This window comes from Tachypleus tridentatus, chromosome 2, assembly GCF_004210375.1.
Source record: "Tachypleus tridentatus isolate NWPU-2018 chromosome 2, ASM421037v1, whole genome shotgun sequence".
NCBI classification, from domain to species: Eukaryota; Metazoa; Arthropoda; class Merostomata; order Xiphosura; family Limulidae; genus Tachypleus; species Tachypleus tridentatus.
The window spans coordinates 74,625,546-74,648,400 of NC_134826.1; the positions used below are offsets into that span (position 1 = coordinate 74,625,546).

The 22,855-nt window shown below is 30.8% G+C and overlaps 1 protein-coding gene across 6 annotated transcripts in view; it reads right to left on the minus strand.

Annotated features, from left to right (window-relative positions):
* Window positions 1-2,039: 2,039 nt before the first annotated feature.
* LOC143244250 (lissencephaly-1 homolog) overlaps window positions 2,040-22,855 on the minus strand; it is a 45,586-nt gene continuing 24,770 nt past the window's right edge. For all 6 annotated transcript variants that reach the window (XM_076488566.1, XM_076488567.1, XM_076488565.1 and 3 more), the window contains 11 exons: window positions 20,297-20,375; window positions 19,334-19,408; window positions 18,549-18,755; window positions 17,526-17,622; window positions 15,915-15,986; window positions 13,494-13,596; window positions 13,182-13,278; window positions 10,522-10,653; window positions 8,185-8,286; window positions 7,236-7,392; window positions 2,040-6,252 (listed from right to left, as the gene is read on the minus strand). In XM_076488566.1, coding sequence (XP_076344681.1) covers window positions 6,179-6,252; window positions 7,236-7,392; window positions 8,185-8,286; window positions 10,522-10,653; window positions 13,182-13,278; window positions 13,494-13,596; window positions 15,915-15,986; window positions 17,526-17,622; window positions 18,549-18,755; window positions 19,334-19,408; window positions 20,297-20,375 — 1,195 coding nt within the window. In that variant the 3' untranslated portion in view covers window positions 2,040-6,178. The remainder of the gene's footprint in view (window positions 6,253-7,235; window positions 7,393-8,184; window positions 8,287-10,521; window positions 10,654-13,181; window positions 13,279-13,493; window positions 13,597-15,914; window positions 15,987-17,525; window positions 17,623-18,548; window positions 18,756-19,333; window positions 19,409-20,296; window positions 20,376-22,855) is intronic.

The following is a 22,855-nucleotide window of genomic DNA, read 5'->3' on the forward strand; positions in this document are numbered from 1 at the left end:
AACATAACTTGGAGAAATGTCAGTTCACATGAAGGTGTATAAAAATTTAGGCAACAACATAACTTGGAGAAATGTCAGTTCACATGAAGGTGTATAAAAATTTAAGCAGCAACATAACTTGGAGGAATGTCAGTTCACATGAAGATGTATAAAAATTTAAGCAGCAACATAACTTGGAGGAATGTCAGTTCACATGAAGGTGTATAAAAAGTTAGGCAACAACATAACTTGGAGAAATGTCAGTTCACATGAAGGTGTATAAAAATTTAGGCAACAACATAACTTGGAGAAATGTCAGTTCACATGAAGGTGTATAAAAATTTAGGCAACAACATAACTTGGAGGAATGTCAGTTCACATGAAGGTGTATAAAAAATTTAGGCAGCAACATAACTTGGAAGAATGTCAGTTCACATGAAGGTGTATAAAAAATTTAGGCAGCAACATAACTTGGAGGAATGTCAGTTCACATGAAGGTGTATAAAAAAGGCAACAACATTTAGGTCAGTTCAACATAACTTGGAGGAATGTCAGTTCACATGAAGGTGTATAAAAATTTAGGCAGCAACATAACTTGGAGGAATGTCAGTTCACATGCTGTCTAAACTTTTGTATATCATCAACACAACTTGAAGGAATCCCAGTTCACATGCTGTCTAAACTTTTGTATATCATCAACACAACTTGAAGGAATCCCAGTTCACATGCTGTCTAAACTTTTGTATATCATCAACACAACTTGAAGAAATCCCAGTTCACTTGCTGTCTAAACTTTTGTATATCATCAACACAACTTGAAGAAATCCCAGTTCACATGAAGGTGTACAAAAGTTTAGGCAGCAATATTACTCGACAGAATTGCAAGCAAATTGAATTACCTTTGCCCACCATGGGGAATCAAACCCAAGGTTTTAACATAGTAAATACATAAACCTACCATTGACCTGTCACTGTACAAAATCGTAAGATATGACTTATTGTAAACTTTTTATTCTTTAAAAGATAATTTAAAAAAAACAACAAAAATAAGTGATCTGACCAACCATAACAACTGTTTGAACTAATTTGTAAATATTCCATAACTTCACGATAGTTTTTCTCAAACAATCTTTGGAATGTGTTTAATCATAATTGATGTTTTCTTTTAAAGTTATTAATCATTCTCATATTACATTGTTTTACAATATTTCATTAATGGATGACAGAACGTCTTAACAACACTTTATTCAACACAAGTTTGACTTTTTGAACTCTTGTGTGTTTATTGTATGTAAACTACAATTTATAATTAAATATTTCCCCAAAAAGGTTGTTTTTTTTTAAATGACAACATTAGCTTTACAATATCCTCGCTATATTGTGCAGTAAAACACAACCATTAAATCACGTGTTTTTGATGTAAACTGCTTTAGAAAAGGCTTAATCATAACTGACTCAGATGGAAGATAATTTAGCAACAAATGGATCTTCTTAAACCTTTTAGCTTTGTGGCTAATACTGATTTCTTCAAGCTATTCACAAGATGATATACAAAGTTTTTTCACTTTTTTACCATTAACTTAATCACATTTTATTTTCCAACCAAGACACAAATTGGTTTCATACAAAGTCAACCATAATGAGCAAATAAAAGTGAAAACTAACTTTTTTCCATAACAATTTAAAAGCAGAACTAAATACTTTTAACTGCATTTTCTAAATCTTGAATTTATTTTATGTAAATTAAGAACATTTCATGCTTAGATTTTCTAATTTTCTACCAGATTTGTCTTTTGTTTTCCATCCAGAACACGTGGCTCAGAATCAAAGTCAATCTGTATGTGTGTAAAAATCACACACACACTTTTTTATATGATAACTCAAAGATAATTTAAAAAAAATTAAGCTATATATTCTACATCTGAAGTTCATTTAAAAAAATAAACACTTTTAATGTTTTTATTTTCTTTTGGAAATAAACACATTTAATCTTTGGTTTACTCTTTCTTGATGTGTACAGAATTACCACAATAACAAAAAACTCAGATCTGGTCTGATACTAGCAACTAATCTCACATACTTTATTTCTTTAAATATCAGATATCAACCACAGCTCAGTGTACAGTGTATGATACATAATACATTTATAAATCAAAAGACTGACTTATTTTTTTTCATTACACCTACAGTTAACTTTACTTACTTTACTTGGACTATCCTAGGGTTTACCTTTTCAGTTTGAATGAGATTATCTACAAAATAAAAGTAATTATTCTACTGTTTAAATGGAAACATTCCACATGGATTTAAAAACTGTACCAGAAGAATTTCTCTGTAGCAACACAATAATTAGTTATAGCATTAATTATTTTGTTCTAGGAAATCATTTCTTGATTAAGAAAAAAAAAAGGGACACATAATTACGATTTATCTGATAAAAACTTTGTTGACTTGATATTTACAAAATTATTCTGAATACACAGTCAAGTTTTTGTTTTGATTTTACAAAAATAATTTACATTTTTAATTTTAAATGAAGATAAGGAAATTCTACCTAAGCATAAGGTTTACTTTAAAATTATGCTTAGCAGAATGATACATATGGAACTTCAGCTTTAACCTCATAGTCCTTCTCTCTAAATCCTGTGAGAGAAAGTAAAGCCTTCAACATAAAATTTCAGACCACTCAACACTTGTACTGCAACAAATGTTAATTATCTAACAAAAAACAGATGTTCCATAAGTATGATATTGACTTACTTTTCATTCTCATTCTGAATGAAAAGTAGGTTTGAGGTATTCCAGAAGAGTTTGGTTTCTTTTGAATTTTGTGCAAAGCTACAAGAGTTATCTGTGCTACCCATCAGTGACAGACTAAAAAAAAAAAGTAATTATTCACCACCGCCCAACGTCAACTTTTGGGCAACTCTTACCAACAAATAATGGGATTGATTATCACACTATAATGCCACCACGGGTGAAAAGCTCAGTATATTTGGTGTGAGAGGAATTCAAACCATAGACCTGCAGATTGCAACTAGAACTCCCTAACCACTAGGCTATGCTAGGCCTAAAAAAGGGGAAAAAGTGAAACTATAAACAAAATAAAATAATTCAGATTATCAATAAATCAGAAAATAAAAATACTGTATGAACCTAGAAACAGTTAAATAAACTATGGTTTCAGAGAGAAAGTAAAACAGATTGATTTACCAATGGTGAGACAGTAAAAAAAAAAACTGCATCAACAGAGAAACATTAAAATAAAGCAATTTATTGACAGAGACAAAAATACTGTATAAAAGAAAAAGAGAGATTGGCAAGCAGCAAACAATTGGTTAGATTGATCACTGGAAAAAAAAAAAAAATCAGTGTAGAATATACAGTAAAACCTGTCTAAGCGAGAAACCTGTACAAGCCAGAAATATCAAAATTTTGCAGCATTATCTCAAGGTTCCTCTTGTAAAGGCCCTCTATGTGGCAGAACCTGCATAATGTGGACAGAAAACTACCTCTCACCTACCTCATCTATCAAGTGGGATTAGAACTTGAGTAAGGCAGAAATATTTTAAATTAAATATTAATTTCTTGTTTAATAATTTCTTCAAATATTAATAAATTCCTGCTTAATTAATAATTTCTTTATTAATAAATTCTCAGACATTTTGTTACAGTGAGTATTGGTTAAATATATTCTGCTCTTTTTTCTGCTGTCTTTATTTTTGCAGCTAAATTAGATTCATGATTTGTAGAAATATATTTGTCTTTTAAGTTCAAAGTTCTGATCTTTAAATAATTCTCACAAAAACATAAATTCCTATCTTTCCTAATTTTAAAAGATAGTAAGAAAATTGAAATTCCTACTTCATCACAAGTGTTAAGTTATATTAACACTATCATATTGTATGCAAAAATGAAGGTGAAAAATGAACTTCATGAAAAGGCAGTAGAACTGGCATTCTTTTTTAATCGCACGAGAAAGCCCATTAAAAAATATAAACAGTTGAAATTTCATAGTTTCTTCAAATAAATTTGATTAAGATTTTGTGTACATATGTATATTTTTGAATGTATATTTTTGTTCTTATTCTAATAAATATAGCATAAACAATATAATAACTTTATTCACAAACGTCTTACTTTCCTTGAGTCAAGCAAGTATAACGTTCGGCTGCAAAATTATATATAACTAAGGATATGCATGTTCACAGTCTAAGCCGGAAAACTTGCTTAAGCTGGAAATTTTACTTGGTCCCATGCAATTCTGTCTTAGACAGGTTTAACTGTATGTATATATATATATCCTTCGTATCAAGCTATCAATATCATAGAATATGCAACAATTTGTAAGATGTCTGGTATTAGCAATTAAAAAACAATACTGGCAGCTTTAATACAAAAACAGCATTTGTGATTCAACTATACTGCTAAAACAAGACTGCTTTAATGCAAAAATAGCATTCATGGTTCAACTATACTGCTAAAACAAGACTGCTTTAATGCAAAAACAGCATTTGTGGTTCAACTATACTGCTTTAGTGCAAAAACGGCATTCATGGTTCAACTAGACTGCTAAAACAAGACTGCTTTAGTGCAAAAACAGCATTCGTGGTTCAACTATACTGCTAAAACAATAGTGATTTAATACAAAAACAGCATTTATGGTTCAGCTATACTGCTAAGACAAGACTGCTTAACAATAATTATTTTATAGATACAGGAAGCAAGTGCAAACTGTTGTAAAACCAATTAATAAGTGTTATGTTATTACTACATCCTATATCCAGAATAACATTCTGTCCAGACATTTAATTTTTTTTCTTCACTACAAAATGTAATACTTTTCTAAACTTCCAATAGAATATTTAGTTACTCTAAGTTGTTTTTTTTTCCCAGATACAAGCAGTGAGTGGTCTGAGAGAGAATCATCAAACCTGCACCAAAGAAAATGGCACAAGCTGAGAAATCACCTGAAACAACTTGAATAAACACAGAAAGACATAACCTGCACCAAAGAAACTGGCACATGTTGAGAAATCATTTAACACATTGTGAACAATGCAATGCTCTAGTTACTTGGTGATACTTACCTTGTCTTCTGTTGTTCATTAATGGAACGGTAACTAAGATTTATAGCAATGTACAATCATCACTTTACTTAGAATGAAAAAAATGTTTAGAAATGAGAGTGCAGTTGAGAAGGTATTACTAAACATAAATTAACTTATCATTTCTCTTGAGTTTCACAGTCAAAGGCAAAGAGATAAAACATAATTAAAGGCCATCCACATTTTCAGAGGACAGCTAACAATATAAACCAGTTCTATAAAATAATTAAATATCACTACATATATTCATGAAGTAACTAATTATATTTCACAATGTTCATTTTTAACTTAAACTTCCACACAAAGTCTATGGTATTGTTTACTTATGAGTCTCAAAACTCAGTTTGATTTGAAATACTCCAGTTAATGTTCACCTGCCTCATAATAGGTTACATTTTACCAACCCCATTAACCTGATCCAATTTCCACACATGATGTGCAGAAGCAACTGGTACTAGTACCACCTACCTCAGAAATGGTTGTAATATAGTGTAGGTTTAAAATAAATGCCTTCTAACAGCTAATAATTCATACTTTGATCATCTATATCACCATTTACAATTAAGATTTCTGTTGAAATGGCATTTCAGGAATTCTCAACAAAATTCATAGAGTGAACTTAAAAGTTTACAACTTGAAACATGGAACTTTACAGCAGTTCTCTCTCCCTCTGAAGGACAAGCAACTGTACTGATAGTGTCAAGAAAGAGCTTGGCAATGCATGTTTGTTGCAATACCATAATTAAAATTATTATTAGAAATACAATGTAAAAAGCTCTCTACTTCTACAGTTTAAGTTTGTAAAGATGCTTTTCCACAATACTGCATTTCCCTTACTAACCCTTAACATGACAATACCTCCAAAAACAAAAAGAGGAATATTCTACACAATAAATAAGAAAGACGGTAAAAGTTCTCAAACAAACAGGCTGTTCCGAGAAACAAGGAATTATCATTGGCTGACCACAATGAAATGTATGGAAAAACTCTAAGTTATACGAAACAGAAGTGTTGTTGACAGAAAATATTCATAAGGAGTGGAGACTGAAACAAATGATCTTGTATAGAAGTTCACAGCTTTCAAGGCAATGTTAACGGCATTCCCACACCTTGACCGTCTGATCTACACTGCCTGTGATGACGTAAGGAGAATTTCGGTGAAAGTCTGAAATGAAAGTGCAGGATTAAATATAAGACACTTTCTTCTAATGTACATAGTTACAGAAGAGAAACACAGAATATATATACACAGGTGTTTCATCACTTCAGAAATAATATCTACTGACTTCACATAGTCAAAAGTAAGAACTAATGGTGAATAGAAAAGTTATTTTAAATGTAGCAATGATCACACTAACATATCTTTTTCAACAGCAATTACTTTGATATCCATTCTTACACAGGCCTATGAAAATGTGTTATATAATGTTTCATCATTTCAGTTGTCATAAATATCTATTTGGCACAATTTGGTTTTTAATCTGAAGGTGGATTTCAATGCTTAAAATACCTTCCACCAGTTGTTCTGTTGAGCTATCAACTTTACACGGAAGACCATTTTATAAATATTAAAGTTGACTTCCCAGTTTGTGGGTAATCCTCTCATGAAGGTTTTTAAAATAATAGACAGGTTTATTTTACTATGCAATACAAAAATAATACTGTTTTATTGCATCATGACTAGATTTTCATGTATTCAAAATAAACCACTTTTTAACAGTTCTTGATGTGTAAATAAATGTATTAAAATCAAACACAACCTTAACACAATAGTCTACATTTTGTTTTTAACACAGTTCAGTACATGCCCTAATGACGTTACTGGCTAGGATACAAAACATTTTCAATAGCCCTGATGATGTTACTGGCTATGGTATAAAATGTTTTCCATAGCCCTGATGATGTTACTGGCTATCATATAAAATGTTTTCCATAGCCCTGATGATGTTACTGGCTATCATATAAAATGTTTTCCATAGCCCTGATGATGTTACTGGCTAAGAAAAAAAAAAAAGTTTTACACAGTCCCTTTGTTTAAAGAAAAGTTAAAAAGCTTTTCACTTTCAAAACAAATGAAGTTGAAAGTATATGAATGTACATGGTTTAAAGGCAATACTTGTTAGAAAGAAAGAAAGAAGTTAGTTTTACCTAATGAGGTACAGAAATGAGTGTGCGCTTCCAAAGTCTTGAAACAGCGTTTATTTTTAATGTCCCACACTCTGAGAGTCTTGTCATCAGAAGCACTGATGACATACTTGCCTCCTGGATGAAACTGCAGGCCTCGGACCCAGTTGTCGTGCCCAATCTAAGATTAAAAAAGTTTCCTTAAGTTACTTCTTATAAATATCTTGGTCAATGAAATTTTATCTCATTATTCTAGTGATGAATTATCTTTAACTAATTTTTCACACATTGCAATAACTCAAAACAGTTTCACACTTTAGTATCAACATTATAACTATCTTCCTTGCTTCAATATTCCACTTTTTTACTGAATATTCGCTCAAACGAAATATTTCTGCTACACAAAGTTTTAAACTATTTATAATATTTTCACTTTGGTGTTTTTTTCTTAACCATCCTGCACTATACTGCATGAATTTAAAGGATAAGGCACAACTGTCCTACAATCCACAAATTTATTTTACTATTTTAATTATAACTTGTCTACAGCACAAATGCAAAAAAATGTATTTCCACTTTTGTTTTTTAATAGAGAAATAACTTTAAAACCTCTTTGTCATTATTCCAGTGACAAACATTGACTGTTTCTTGTCAATGTTATGTACTGGTAGTTTGTTAAGCAACCTTGATTTAGCCCAGTCAGAGCGTGGTATCCCAAAACTGTTTGTGATGAAAATGTCAAGCACAACCTGATTAAAATTGCAGATAAAACAGAACAACAAAAATGGTTGTATAATTAAAGACCATCTATTAGATATTAATTTTAAGAGATGAAGCATAAAGCTTTTCTTACCTTACCTGTTGAAGTGATAGAAACTACGCTAAAAGACATAATTATATATTCATTTAATAAAAGATTAACAGAAAATTTGAGGTTTAGACATTAAAAGCATTATAATTCAATCCCACCTACCATGGTAAAAAGACAGAGGCCAGTGCTGATATCCCACATTTTTAATGTTTTGTCTCGAGACCCTGACAGCAAGAATGGACCAGTCCTAGCCCCTTTATTGTTCTATTTAAAAAAGTAACCATATTTTAATCTCTAAGTTAATAACTATTAAATACACAAAAATAGCACATTATTCCCTCTCTCTGTATAATTAGAAAATTTTCATGAGAGAAATCCATCTGGGCAGAAAACATTTTTCACAAAAATATAAGAAAATTTAAAATGTAAATGTTTTCCAATCATTCGTATCTTAAGAAAAAACAGCCTTAAGCAGTATTGACAAAATCTTTGCTTTAAATGTTTCTCTTTATGTTATTTCCCTAAAACACAGAAACTATAGAAAAATATTCAACAACAAAATCAAAGTGTTTAATCCTAAAACAAAGTTTTTAAATGTTTGTGGAATTCAAATTTTCATTAAAACAAAATATCTTTTTAATACATTTCAGTTACAACAACTTTGTAAAATGTTTTTATCAAGTGTGCAAAATGTAGAGAGAAAGCAAACAGAGTTATTAGAAGTAAACTACTATTATAATGAATTACACAGGTCTTCAATGACTTTATTGACTTGAGATTTTTACATGTTTTACAGTAATTCCTGTACACTGAGTTCAGAAATATCCTTTTTTCTCCACAAAGTACAGATTTTTCACAAAACACCACATGCACTTTCATGTAAGCGAATCAATCATTTTCAATGAAATCAGGCCATAAAATATTGACAACCACTAACTATAGATTCCTCTAAACCAATCACAGGGTGAGAATGTTATTGATCATTTTAGAACCCAAACATAATAATAAAAAATATTCAATGTGGTAAACTAAATAATAATTTAATCCAAACAGGAATTTTGGTGCCCCAATTTTTAAAAAATCCTTACACGATAGAAAAAAATATTATTTTCAAAATCTGTTAGCTTAATTACATAAAATCTGTTATTAAAACCTAAACAACTTCTATGAAGTTAAATTTGCATGTCTATGTTATTAAAAAAACTTTCCCTTTGTAGATTATTAAAATTTTACAGTTTTTTAACTTGTACAGTTTTAAGTGTCTTGGATTAATACAGAAGTTATCCTCTTATGTAATTTGGATTCATGTTTATTGTGATTTGAATTGCACACAAGTTACTCAAGGGTTATCTATACAAACTATCCTTATTTCTTCTAGAAGTGGCGACCTAGAATGGACTAGATTAGAGGCAGTTAGTCAACACTGCTGATTCTTGGGTTACTCCTCCATCAATAAATAGTGGAATTAACCATAACATTATAATGCCCACAAGGCTGAAAGTCAAGAAGTTTCATTTGGGGTGGAAGAACCTTTTCTTTTGAATAACATATCTTAGTACATGGATATTCAAGTATACTTTTTGTTTAAGATTTTGAATAATACTTGATAATAAATGTCATAACCTTTTAAATGCATAATAAATATGGGATTACAGATAAAACATACATTCTCTATATACTGGTTAAGGTTTATTTGGTGAAAACTTTCAACCCCAGTTTGCAGTAAATAAATTTTAAACTATATATAGAGAGTATATGTTCATTTATTTTATCTTCACAAAATGTATGTTGAAATGCAAATTTGAGAAATAAAACCGAATAAATTATTACCTTCTAGAATCCAGTTACGAGTTGTTTTTTTTACTAGATGCTTCAATGAAAAGAATATGTCTGGACTGTTGAGACTTGCTTCTTTTACCGAGCCTCTAAGTGTGATTGTATTGACTATTTAATTAGCTGACAATTAAAGTACACACAGCACAACTCCACTGAAAAAATTCCTTGTAAGCAACGACTAGGTCACATGAAGAGAATTATAATTGTTGACAACCTCTTAACTTTGCTATTTTTAAAAGTACTGCAATGTTTGTAATTTGTTGTTCATCCCAGATAATGATAACACTAGCTGAGGATAATGCCAATGTTAACATAATTCACAAACAAATTGTGTTGCTTGTGAACCCAACAGTCTCATAGTGATCTTTATATCTCCTGGACAAGGTTCTGTCTATGTTTATAATGTAATATTGTTTCTGAACATGTGAATTTTAAACAAATTTATTTAGTTTTATTCCATTAATGAAATGTTCTTTCACAACCAATATTTTTGTGTTGTTTTTTTCTGGCACTCACAAAGCACATTTTTTGAAATAAGAAACAGCATGCTTTTAATACATGCATTACAGAAAAATGTTCAAAAATTAATTATTTTCAATTTAAAACACATTTCCAGAAATTAATTAAAACTATTATCAGCAGGTGTTTATATGTGACACTCACATCAGCTCTAGCTGCCTCATTGATTGCTGGAGTAGCACTCCCTGGAGCCCAAGCAATACACTCTACAACATGATCGTGTTCCCGCAGCTCCAGTTTACACTCTTTCGTAGTGATCACCCACACTCGTACAGTCTGGATGGAAAAATCAGAGTAACATTTTTGCAAATAACATTACATTAAAAGTTCAATCTCTTGATCAGTTACAATTACATAATGAATTTTACAGTTGCCATTTTATATATTATAACCTATACAAGTACTGGGTCAAGGACACTTAAAAGCTGGTGGAATCATCAGAAAGACTAACCCTTTGAGTATGTAATTAAATCTCAGGTGGATTCTTGAAAAATGTAAATTATCCAGTAACAAATAAAATTTAGAATTGACATTCTTAATCATTTTGTTCAATATTAAAATCTACTAGTTCAACTTTTATTTAATGTACGCACATATAGTACTACGGGGGAAATTCAAGGACATATGAGAATCCCAACTATTGTATTATGAGGAAAAGTTTTTGTCATACTGTGAGGTAAATTCATTTGTTGCACTAAATTACAAGTGTCAAGTCAGATAAAGCTGATTATAGCATCCAAAGGGTCAAATAGTCTCTTGTAAGGAAACAGTGAACTACGCAAACATTAACACCTAAATGTACATTACATTCGACTGAGTGCTTTCTCTACCATCACCTGAGCTGTGCTGACAAGAAACATTACTCAAATATGATCATCTCAGTTAGTCAACGTATGGACTTTTTTTTTATCCCAGTATAAGCTAATATGACTTAAACTTGGATTCTGTTCTCTAAAAGCCATACAATTCAAGTCATTTCTTAAATTAAAAAAAAAAGATTTTTTGTAGCTCACAAAATACAAAAAAAACTGAAAATTTCAAGAAAACTTTCATAATTCAAATGGTTTGTTTGTTTTAGAATAAATCTACACTAGGCTCTCTCTACTATGTTCACCATGGGGAATCAAACCTGGGTTTTAACATTGTAATTCCATACACTTACCACTGTCCCACTGGAGGTATTAAATCAAAAGGAACAAATATTCTAGAAATATACATCATTTCTATATAATCATGATTTACTTTTGTGCAAGAAATCAGCTAGAATATTCAATGGTGTGATGTAGAATTTCATCCACTTTATAGCTTTTAAAGAATAATACATTACCATATTTACTGTTACACACAGCTCAAAATATAACATTTTGTTTTCTGACAATGCTAAAAGTTTGTGTGTTGTTCCATGGTGTTTATCAAATGTGAAGTTATATTTGTTAACTATTAACAAAACAGTGACATATACCTTTGTTTTTCTAAAGCAGGCCTAGGTTACTTTACTTTACAAGATGCACGTATTTTTATAACTTTGTAAGTAATTTGTGTTCAGCTTATTACCAGGTAAAAATCAAGAACTCTGAATGTTGTAAGTTGGTGAAACAAAGGAAATCACAACAGGCATAATCACTGTGATAAAAATAACACTAAACTTCAGATGTTTTTAGCCTCCTGGGCAATTATTTGAGGCAGAAAAACAAAAAAAGATAAATATGAAATTCTATTTTCACACAACTCTGATTTAAAACTCATTAAGGAAAATTCAAAAAGAATTTATAAAGTATGGTATGTACAGTCTACAATAATATAGCATTTTTATCATGGATGTTAGGTTTAAGAGATTAAAGCATACACTATTTTGATGGTGTCAATCTGTGTAGAGAAAATGAAAGGCATTAAGATTCATGTGGTTTCTAGACAACTAACTTGTAAAGAAACATTCTTTAATGACAGAATTTATTCAAAAGTATGTTATATGTGAATACAAAACATCAACAAACAAATTATTACACAAGAAACAAATCTTTACAATTAATCTATTACTGCATACAGAAACAAATCTTTACAATTAATCTATTGCTGCACATAATAACATATGTGGTATCATTCACAATGGGTCATGTAGTAATTTTTGTTTCAAATTTTTTGTGCAAAGCTACACAAATGGTTATCTGCAGAGGTACTCCTAAAACTTTGAAATTCTAGTCAGCAACACTTACTTCTAGCTTTGGGGAAAATTTTATCTAACCATATAACACACTAACTGTCACAAAATTTAGGATTCCTTTTTTTCAACAACAGTCTTCAAACCATGAATCCTTGGATTCATAATTTAAGTACACTTTACCCCATAACAATGGTTGAGATTGAATTATGTAGGACTGATTTAATGAGACTACTTATTTAACATTGATTTTTTAATTAACTCATATTAATGACAAATTCAGAAAGAATATATTTTATGGTGTCTATTTCATAATCTTTGTTGCTTGGATTATTTCCTTCAGTATATAACCAAATAAGAAACCAATTTAAAAGTTGCTGCTAACAAAACTTAAGTCCCCAAACATTTTTAAAGTGAGTTTGCACTTACTTTATCACTTTATACTTCACATTTAATGACTTAAAATAATATGATAGTGAGACTGTAAAATCACCTTGGAAAAGTTTAAAAAACATGTGGTTTTACTTATATGCAAAACTTCAAACAGCAACGTAGAAGATTAGTTTGTACTGCTTTACTAAAAGAAAGTACATGACATTGTTTTTAATAATTTAGAAACATTTATATAAAACACTTTATAACCAACCTGATCATTTGAACAAGAAGCAATCAAGGATCCATCTTGGTTAATTCTGACCATTCTAACCCATTCTCTATGCCCAGTGAAAGTTTTGACACAATAGCTACAGAGGAAAAACAACTATGAGAACTGAAAGCTCAAATTACTTAAGTCTACATCACCAAATTTTGAAACGTACATTTAACAAAACCTCAGACCTAAATAAATCATTATAGCTTTATTTAACTGTTGTTTTGTGAACAAGAAAGTCAAATCACAGTTAGCTCAGTAGCATACCTGTAACAAACTTATAAGTTTATGAAAATGTGATTTACTAACCCAGTTGCAACCTCCCACATCTTGATGGTTTTGTCTCGAGAACAGGACAGTACGTGGTCACCACTGGGTGTAAAAGTCACAGAGGATACATTATGGTCATGCCCTAAATGAAACACATTTCATAGTAACATCAGTCCTAAGAAGAAGAACAAAAACTGTAATTCCTCATGGCTATTCAAGACACGATGATTCAGATCCTAAAAGAAATACTAAGCAACTATGGCAAGTACATTACACTACTAACCTGAAATTGTCAGGAAAATACAAATGTAATTTATTTTCTACCACTTACAACAGAAACACTAGTGTTGGAGATGCATTTAATTGACCAATATCCCTACTACTACTACTACTAATATTAGAAAAAAAAAAAAAAAGTCATGATATTTCTTATTTATTTACCTATTCACTCACAAGTACCATTCAAACCAAGAAAGTCCTCACTCACTGATTTTACATCCAGAATAAAATTAAACATCTGTGTCAGAAACCTCAGGTCAAAGTGGAAACATAGGTACAAACTTTACTGAAGTGATTAAACATTTACAAACTTGTATGATGACCCCCATTCTATATTGGCACTGACACCCCCCCCTAAAAAAAAAAAAAAGTCTAAAACTACAAGGAATTTTTTCAAAATATATCCAACAATACTTGAAATGTGTCATTATGTATCATCTAAATGTAATCACATTATCAACAATAAAAAGGTAAGAATAACTGTGTAACAATGATACAAATAGTGAGGAAAACATTCATTTAAAAGGAGATTAGTTATGTAAATATTCATATCTAATAAACATGTAGAGGTAACATACATAAGACTTAAGGAAGAGGGTAATTATCATGCTTTATGTCTAAGAAACCTCAGAATGTTTCATTTTAATTCTAAAAGGGTAATCAGGTTTAGCAATCTATTCTCATTTATAAAATCCACTAAAACTGCTGACCTATTAAAAACTCACTCTTGCATGTCTCCCAGTTTCACTGGTATATTTTTCATAACAAATACCAAAAACCATATTGTAAACCACATCTTTCTCTATAAATGTCTTCAAAAGTCCTAGACAGGTCTGGAAAATTTAATTGAATAATCATTATAATCAATTACCTATAAATAATTATATCAAATAGCAACATTTAAACTAACTAATTAGCCAAAATTATGATTAAATTATCACAAAAATAATTAACTAATCCAAATTAGGGGTTCCAATTACTAGTAATTGATTACACAAATTACCCAAGTTATCAAAACATTGCTGTTACATTTATTGTTAAGCACAATACTATGTAACAGGCCACCTGTAGCTTTATATGTTATGGTAGGCTTCAAGAGTTTCACCTTTGATGATTTGGGTCCTTGTAATTCCAAGAACTTGGGTTCAGTTCCCATTGCTACTAAATTTGTTCAACCTGACCATGTGAGGGCAAAATTATTAAACATATCTGTCACTATCACTAATTTGAAATTGCTCACTAAACAAAAGGTAAAAAGGCTGGCAACACCAACTGCCAACTCTTATGTCTAGTGGTACATTACATGTATTGCTTTTCTGGTAGTGATAAAAGTGGTTTAGATGCCAATACACTAAAGGTGATTTAAGAAAATCTCCAGGTTGTTGTTTTTTTTAACTCATGTTTGTAAGCAAACCAGGTTTCTTCACATTATTCTTAAAGGCATTATTAACTCCAGGGCTAGTAAAAAATAATTAGAATGTAACATTTTCTTTATAAATACTTTTTCTTTGTTTGTCATGAATGAAAAAAAAAAAATTGTTAACCAATCTTTCAGGATAAACATTTAATTTTAACATCTCCCACAAGTCTATCTACACATATAAGCTAAATAACTGGGACTGTCAAAAACACATGAAAGTGTTGTCAACTGGATAAGATTCGTAGCCACATTCCAAGAAAAATAGGAGAACTAATATAGATGTAGCAGTTTTATCAAGGTGGTTTTATATATATATTACTAACTATCTTGTTACATATATACATGGTTATAACTACTTTTACCCCTACATATTTCTTAGAAGTGTATGCTTGCCTCCTGTTTTTTTCGTTTTTTAAATGAATACTTCCCTTACCATGTTTACAGTCAAACATTTCTTAATGTTACCTTCTTACTGTTGATAATGTAGGTGTGGTCACACATCAGATGGCAGATAACAACATTTGGTTATTTTGAATTAAATCACCTGTTTTGTTAAAACTGGGCTTGTCTTAAGTAGTGTTTACCTCTCGATAAACCTGTAAGGTGAGACATTAAGGAATTTTCATTGGGTTTTTCTCTTCATTAAATACGCTTACATTCCAGTGTTTGCACTAAGTTACCTGAATCTTATACAGATGATTGTCAATGATGATTTAAATTATTAGATATCATAATAAAACTGAAAACATAAATTCTCTTACCCTGCATTGTCTTGACACATTCATAGACTTGAAAGTCCCAGAGCTTGACAGACATGTCAGCAGAGCAAGACACTGTAAAATTAACATTGTTAATTTCATGGCATACCTTATATGTTGAAAATGATATTTGAAAACAGTAGGACAGAAAATGGCACTAGCCATAGAAGAGAAATTGGTTTTTAATGCAAAAAAATGGAATGAGAGAAAGAATGGCACTAAACATATGAAGACATCCTTCTCGATGTTAAGACAGAGAGAGAAAAATAAGAGAAAATAGTACTACACAAATAAGCCTTCCTTTTTTCATGTTAAAAATAAAGAAAAAAGTAATAATCATAAAAAAACATTATTTCTTTGTGCTAAAAATGGAAAGAAAAAATGGCACTAAACATATGAAAACAAATTTTCTTAATGCCCAAAGTAGAAGGAAAATATGAAACTTAGAACATGTTTTACTAATGTCAAAAAACAGATAAAATGTTACTAGACATTTTTTCTTAATTCTAAAAATAAATGTGAAAAGTAACATTTAAAAGAGGTCATAAAACTAGAGCTTCCATTACTATAATCAATATAACTTGCACTGTAGTGGTTGGAATTGAGATGTGACAAGGAAAGGATCTAAGAGGCTTTTGAATACTTCTAGTTATTGAATGTAGCATTGACATCAGTTCACCAATTCACACTGTAAATAACATGATAAAGAAATGAATGACTATTAAAAACAGACAAACCAACCTGGTCAACCCAACTGAAATGTTCTGTAACAGTTTGAAACACTAATTAGAAATTTGGTAAGAAAGTCTCTGAAATCACATTACACTAGAGCTGCTCTGTGAAAGTCTATTTGTATTAGATGTTTACCAGAAGGTGGTGGTTAGGTATCAGTAATTGAGATGTAGTGGAGTTGCTCTGTGAAAGTCTGTTTGTACTAAATGTTTACCAAAAGGTGGTGGTGTCAGGAACAGAGACTTGTCAGTGTATATCACTAAAAGTAAGCCAAATATAGACACATATGTAAAACATAAATACCATCCTTGCTTTGCAAGAACTGTTTAAAACTTTCAATAATTTAGTGTATATGTGTGTAAATATTTACAGAATGTTTACTGTCTAAATGTATGCACCATAACTACACAGAACAAGAACAGTGTACCACAAAGAAACTGTGGATGATTTAAAACCAGAATTCACAAAATCCTACTTGTTACTGGATTAGTTTATAAGGCTTCTAAGAGTTAAAAGAAATAAGCACTGAAAAGTAAACCAAAAAATTTTGAATTTACACAAAGTTGGGATAAAAAAAAAACTTAACTAATTCTATTCAAAAACATAAAATCAGTAAAGCAACACATTAGTAACATAACTAAACACTAAAAACCATTTGTTGGTCTTGCAAACCATTTTTCTTTAACTTGAAAACTACATTGAATAAAATTTTCCCAAGACAATACACTCCAAAAAACAGAGACAATGTCAATAATATCAGACAGTTATCACTAATCCACTACGTCACACTGTAAGACAGAAGACATGTATTTGAACAATGTTCCAACAGCCAACATACAAGTCACACATGAACCTAGGTTCCACCTCAAAGCAGATTTTTACCAAGCCATTTTCCAGTGTGGTCAAATGCAATGTCTTGGACTGAGTCTGTGTGGCCCTTCATGGTTTTTTCATAATCACCTGTTTCATAATCCCATGCCTACATAAAACAATAAAATCAATAAAACCTGTCAGCTACTTGGAAGAGGTCATTTTTATTAAAACAACAATAATATATTTAAAGAAGAAAACTTATGTGGCTATAACAATTTTATAACTCAACAATATATTATGAAAACTTCATTACTTGTTTGTTTGTTTGTTTTTGAATTTTGCACAAAGCTACTCGAGGGCTATCTGTGCTAGCCGTCCCTAATTTTGCAGTGTAAGACTAGAGGAAAGGCAGCTAGTCATTACCACCCACCGCCAACTCTTGGGCTAATCTTTTACCAACAAATAGTGGGATTGACCGTCACATTATAACGCCCCCATGGCTGGGAGGGCTAGCATGTTTAAGCGAGCCCCGTAACCCTCGGATTACAAGTTGCACGCCTTACACGCTAGGCCATGCCGGGCCAGCTTCATTACTAGCAAGACACCAGAATTGTTATGTCAATAAAACAAAAGTTTTCCATTACAAACTTGACCAAATCCAGGCAAATAAATGAATGAAAATAGTTCAATATTTAAAGAAACAGTTAAATTACTTGACTAAATCTAGGTAAAAAATAGATAAACATCACTAAATATCTGAAGAAACAGTTAAACTACTTGACAAAATCTAGGTAGCTTACAACAGCTGGCTTACTGTTTCACATATTATTTAGAAGTTTTTATAAATGTTAACACCAAACTAATTGTCATTTCAAGTGTTGTGTGTATTTTATCATCAACCTAAAGGCTTAGTTAACATCATTTTCATGATATTAATTATGCCTTTCACTCAATGATAGAACACAAAAAATGCTTCAAGTGGGAAATAAAGGTTACTAAACATTGGGTAAATCAAATCCTCCCCATATACTCCTCTTTGTATACAATCATTTCTTGTAAACTCTAATTATTGTAATTCTGTTACTTAATTACCTTAATTGTGGCATCCTCACTGGAAGACACCAAAAGACTAAATACAGGATGAAAAATTACTCTGGTCACAGGAGCTCGGTGTCCTGAAAGGGTGTACTTCTCAGGGGGGCGAGGTATCCATTCCAAAGGGGATCGTTTTTCTCGAGTGGGAGCACCAGATATGTATTCTTTTTCAGCCTCAGCAAGTTTTGCTTCCAAATCCATAACCTGTAAACAACACGTGCAGAGCATAGCTGAGTTGAAAAGTATTAATCGAGTACAATGACTACCAAACAATTTCTGCTGAAGAGTAGCCCGTGTGGTTCACTGAGACACTGCATGCTTCAAAAAATCTTAATTGTTCAATACTGGTTAAAATAGAATAAAGAGAAAGAACAATTTTACATTTACATTGACAATACTGCTTCCACCTGTAACTTTAAAACAAAATTAAATGTCGGTTGCTGACCAATCAATTATTTTCTCGCATATCTAATGCATGATGGAGCAAAATCTTTATATTTCAAAGCAGTTTTCAAAAACTTTAAGTTAGATCATAGGAAATCAACAGACAAACAAGTTTTACTGAGTGTGAAGTATCAACCAAAGAACTATCATCAGTTGTACAATATGACATCACAGATAACACCTGTTACCAACTGCCAAAAGAAATGACTATGAAACAACTACTTATAAACTATTAAAAGGTTTGCTTTATCTGTCCTTTTTTAACTATTAGATTGATATTAATTAATGTTTTACAGCTGTTAATACACATTTTTTTAAATGTAACATATTATCAGTACCTTCTTTTGTAATCTGATGACCGATGTCCATTTCTTTTCTAGAAGTCCAACATACTTCTTATCTATTTCTCCAAGCTAGAAGAAGATGACTAATTACATCTGTGCAATCAAAATGACAGATTTAAACAGCATGTGTTACAAAAATTACAAAGGAACTTAAAGAAAACTTGTACATAATTTAAGTAAACAAATCAAAGGATTAGAAGCTCTTAAATTAATTTAACTTTTTATTCTATTTTGCAATGCATGGTTGTGTACTGATGTCAAGTAAAAGAAATAGTCACTTGGGTATAAATTTAGTATCAATCTTTAAATGTATGAGGTCACTACATTCAAATAGGACATACAAGTTATTTGAAAGGCTAAACTTACTACATTCAATTCTAATAAAAGAGTTAGCACACAGGATCTCATACAAAAAGTGCAATAAAGTTAACAATAAAAAACAAACCTTGAGCATTTTTGAATAGTTAGCTGTTCTTTTTCAGGGGAATAAACTTAAAGGTGGATAAAAATATATTCCAAGAGGTTTTTCTATAAAGTGACTTATAGGTGCTCAGACTACAACTTTAAAAAATCAAAATTATCTTAAACAATATCACTTTCCCTAAATCAGACAATTATACTGTTTGGAATGAGTACCATAATTAATAGGCCAGAAACTTCTTATTAGAAAAACTGTATAGAAACAGAACACTATAGACAATGTAACCATGTATCTTGGAATATTCATCTCAACACGTTAACCACCAGGACACACATGGACTATAGAAAAACTGTATTAAAGTAACTTCTAGTCAAACCCTAGTAGTTTATTTTTTCAGTGATAAACCTGCAAAGTACATATGAGAATCAGCTATCAAAAAACAGTTAGAGATATTACTATAACATATTTCACTAATTCAAAATTAATTTTGTAGTTTCATGAAACACTTGTAAACAAAAGAACACTTTAAATTTTACCATATCTGCCTCTCTTTTGAAACCCTCTAAAGCCTCCATGTATCCACTAGATGAAAGATAGTCTGCAACCGCTTTGTTTCTGTGAAGGTAAAAAAAAAACCTACACATTCATGAAAAATACATTGAATTGTGTAAAAAATATTCATCTCATCTGTTTTACTCAATGCCCCTGTAGTATATTACTCATAACTATAGATTTCTGATAGTGAAATTTGTTAATTTCAAAATGTCCAAAGAATAATTAATTAGTTTCTTGTTTTTAGTAATACTGTGGCATTCTCTTCCTCAGAGTTCTTTTTCCATCTGATAAATCTAACTGTCAAAAAAATGTCTTTTTTTCCGTAATATGGATTCATGAGATAATGTAACGTTCAGGGGCTACAAGAGATCTACTGGTCCAGCTGAGTTGTCCCATTCCCTCAACTAAAATTATTAAATAAATAAACAACCTCAAAGCCAGTCCTTATCATCCATATACTTATCCAGCTTCTTCTTAAAGTTACTGCATCCACAACATTTGAATGTAACCCATTCAAAAGACCAAACACCCTGTCAGAAAAATACAACTGTCTCCAATTTTATTAAAATTTATATTTAGTCCTAATCCTACCATCAAAAACATGATGCATCAATACTATAAGTTACATTTAATATCTTAAACACCTCACTCATATCCCCTGTAATTCACACTTACCATTATTAGTAATTAACATAGGGAAAGGATTCACTGAAACAATACTATAGAAAAACACTAAGTGGTGCTACGTTGACATATCAAACACTGATACTCAAATCAGTTAACAATGTAGGCTAAACCTTGTTTACCTAGAATGTTGCCATATTTGCAAACAAAGTGAATGAACTGACAGATACTGGTATTTATAGCCAACCAGAAAGTGAAATATATTATCAAAACATGAGTATTACTTATATGATCAATATTTAATTTGATTTAAAAAAAAGTTCCATTTAACTCAGTTATTTCTTTGTTACGATGTTGAGAAAGGTATAATTACTGTTTCATTAGCTGTTTGGAAAATTTGAGTACTAAACACAGGACTGTAATCAGTATTAATGTGATTGACTTGTCCATTTAAATCAAATTTTAAAAACAGCCATTCAAATGGTAATTATAAAGCTTTCTCAAAACTGTGACAGAGAAATAACTAAGTACTACAAACAGGATTATAGTTGTTGTTTTTTTTTAATGACATTAAAAAAAACAACTAATTAAATAACTGTATTACTTCCCAATTAAGGTTTGGATAATTTGTTGCATTAATTGCTAGTTATGGGATTTAACTGCCTCTCTTATAACACATCTACCTTCCTAAAGAGGTGAAGGTATTTTTTTTTGCAGTTACGTGACATCACCCATAAACCCTCAGATATGCAGCCCAGCATGCCAACTAGTAATCCATACTTTGCCTTCACTTTAAACAATTGAAGGAATATCACTAATAAAAATTATACATAGCCAACAGAATTATTATTGGTTAATAACAGTTAAATAGCTTATATGGCAATAGAAGTTGTAATTATGCAATAATAATTAGAATTAATAACAAACAGTACCACTTGTGAGTCACAGACAAATCACAAAAGGTTTCTATCATCACTGTGCCTCTGGTCAGTTTTCGGCTTGTAACCCAAGAACATATGGCAAGATTGGGCCTGTACTAAAACAGACTTGTTATATGTAAAGCTTCTTGTGTCTAGTCTGTCACACTGACCCACTATAGTTATTGCTATTTAAGAAATTTTATATTATGTATCTATCTAACTAATATCATAAATGATTAATATATTTATTGAATTATTTAAATCTAATACTATAAATTATATATAAAACATTACACAAAAGCTTGCATCCTATTTAATTGGTTAAGTTCCAGTTAGGTGGCCAGAGGACAACAGTGTCACCTTGTATATCTGGCCCAGTTTTACCCATCTCAATCCACCATAGTGTCAGAAAGTCAAACAAAATTGCATGAGAATATTAATCAAAGTCCTTAGTTAAATAGCAATACACAATCTTATCATCCACACATATTTTCATTCTAATATAATTAATGACTGAGATCACTAACAGGACTGGCTGCAAGCATAACACAGTAGCAACATCACTACTTTAAACTATTACACCTCAAAGTACAGAGTAAAATATACTTTTGATATCCATTCCATTGCATACAAGTTAAATAAAAGGTACCATTTATTTTGATTGTTGTTAAGCACAAAGCTACATAAGTGTGCCCACTGCAGTATTGAAACCTAATTCTGAGAGTCAAAAGCCAACTGATTTTCTGCTGAGCAACTGAGGAGTTATGACAGAAATGCTAAACCCCTCTACTGTGTAAATCAAATAAAACAAATATTAAAATATCAAAAATGCGAGATAATTTGTTCTTGTGAAACATATTTAATGAATAAAAGAAACCATATTTATAATTTTAAACAATTTTGAAAATAGAGCTCACATAACATACAAGTCATGAACGATTACTCCAAACTATTAGGAAAAGTATGTGTCCACACAATTTGCGTGCATGGTGTTAA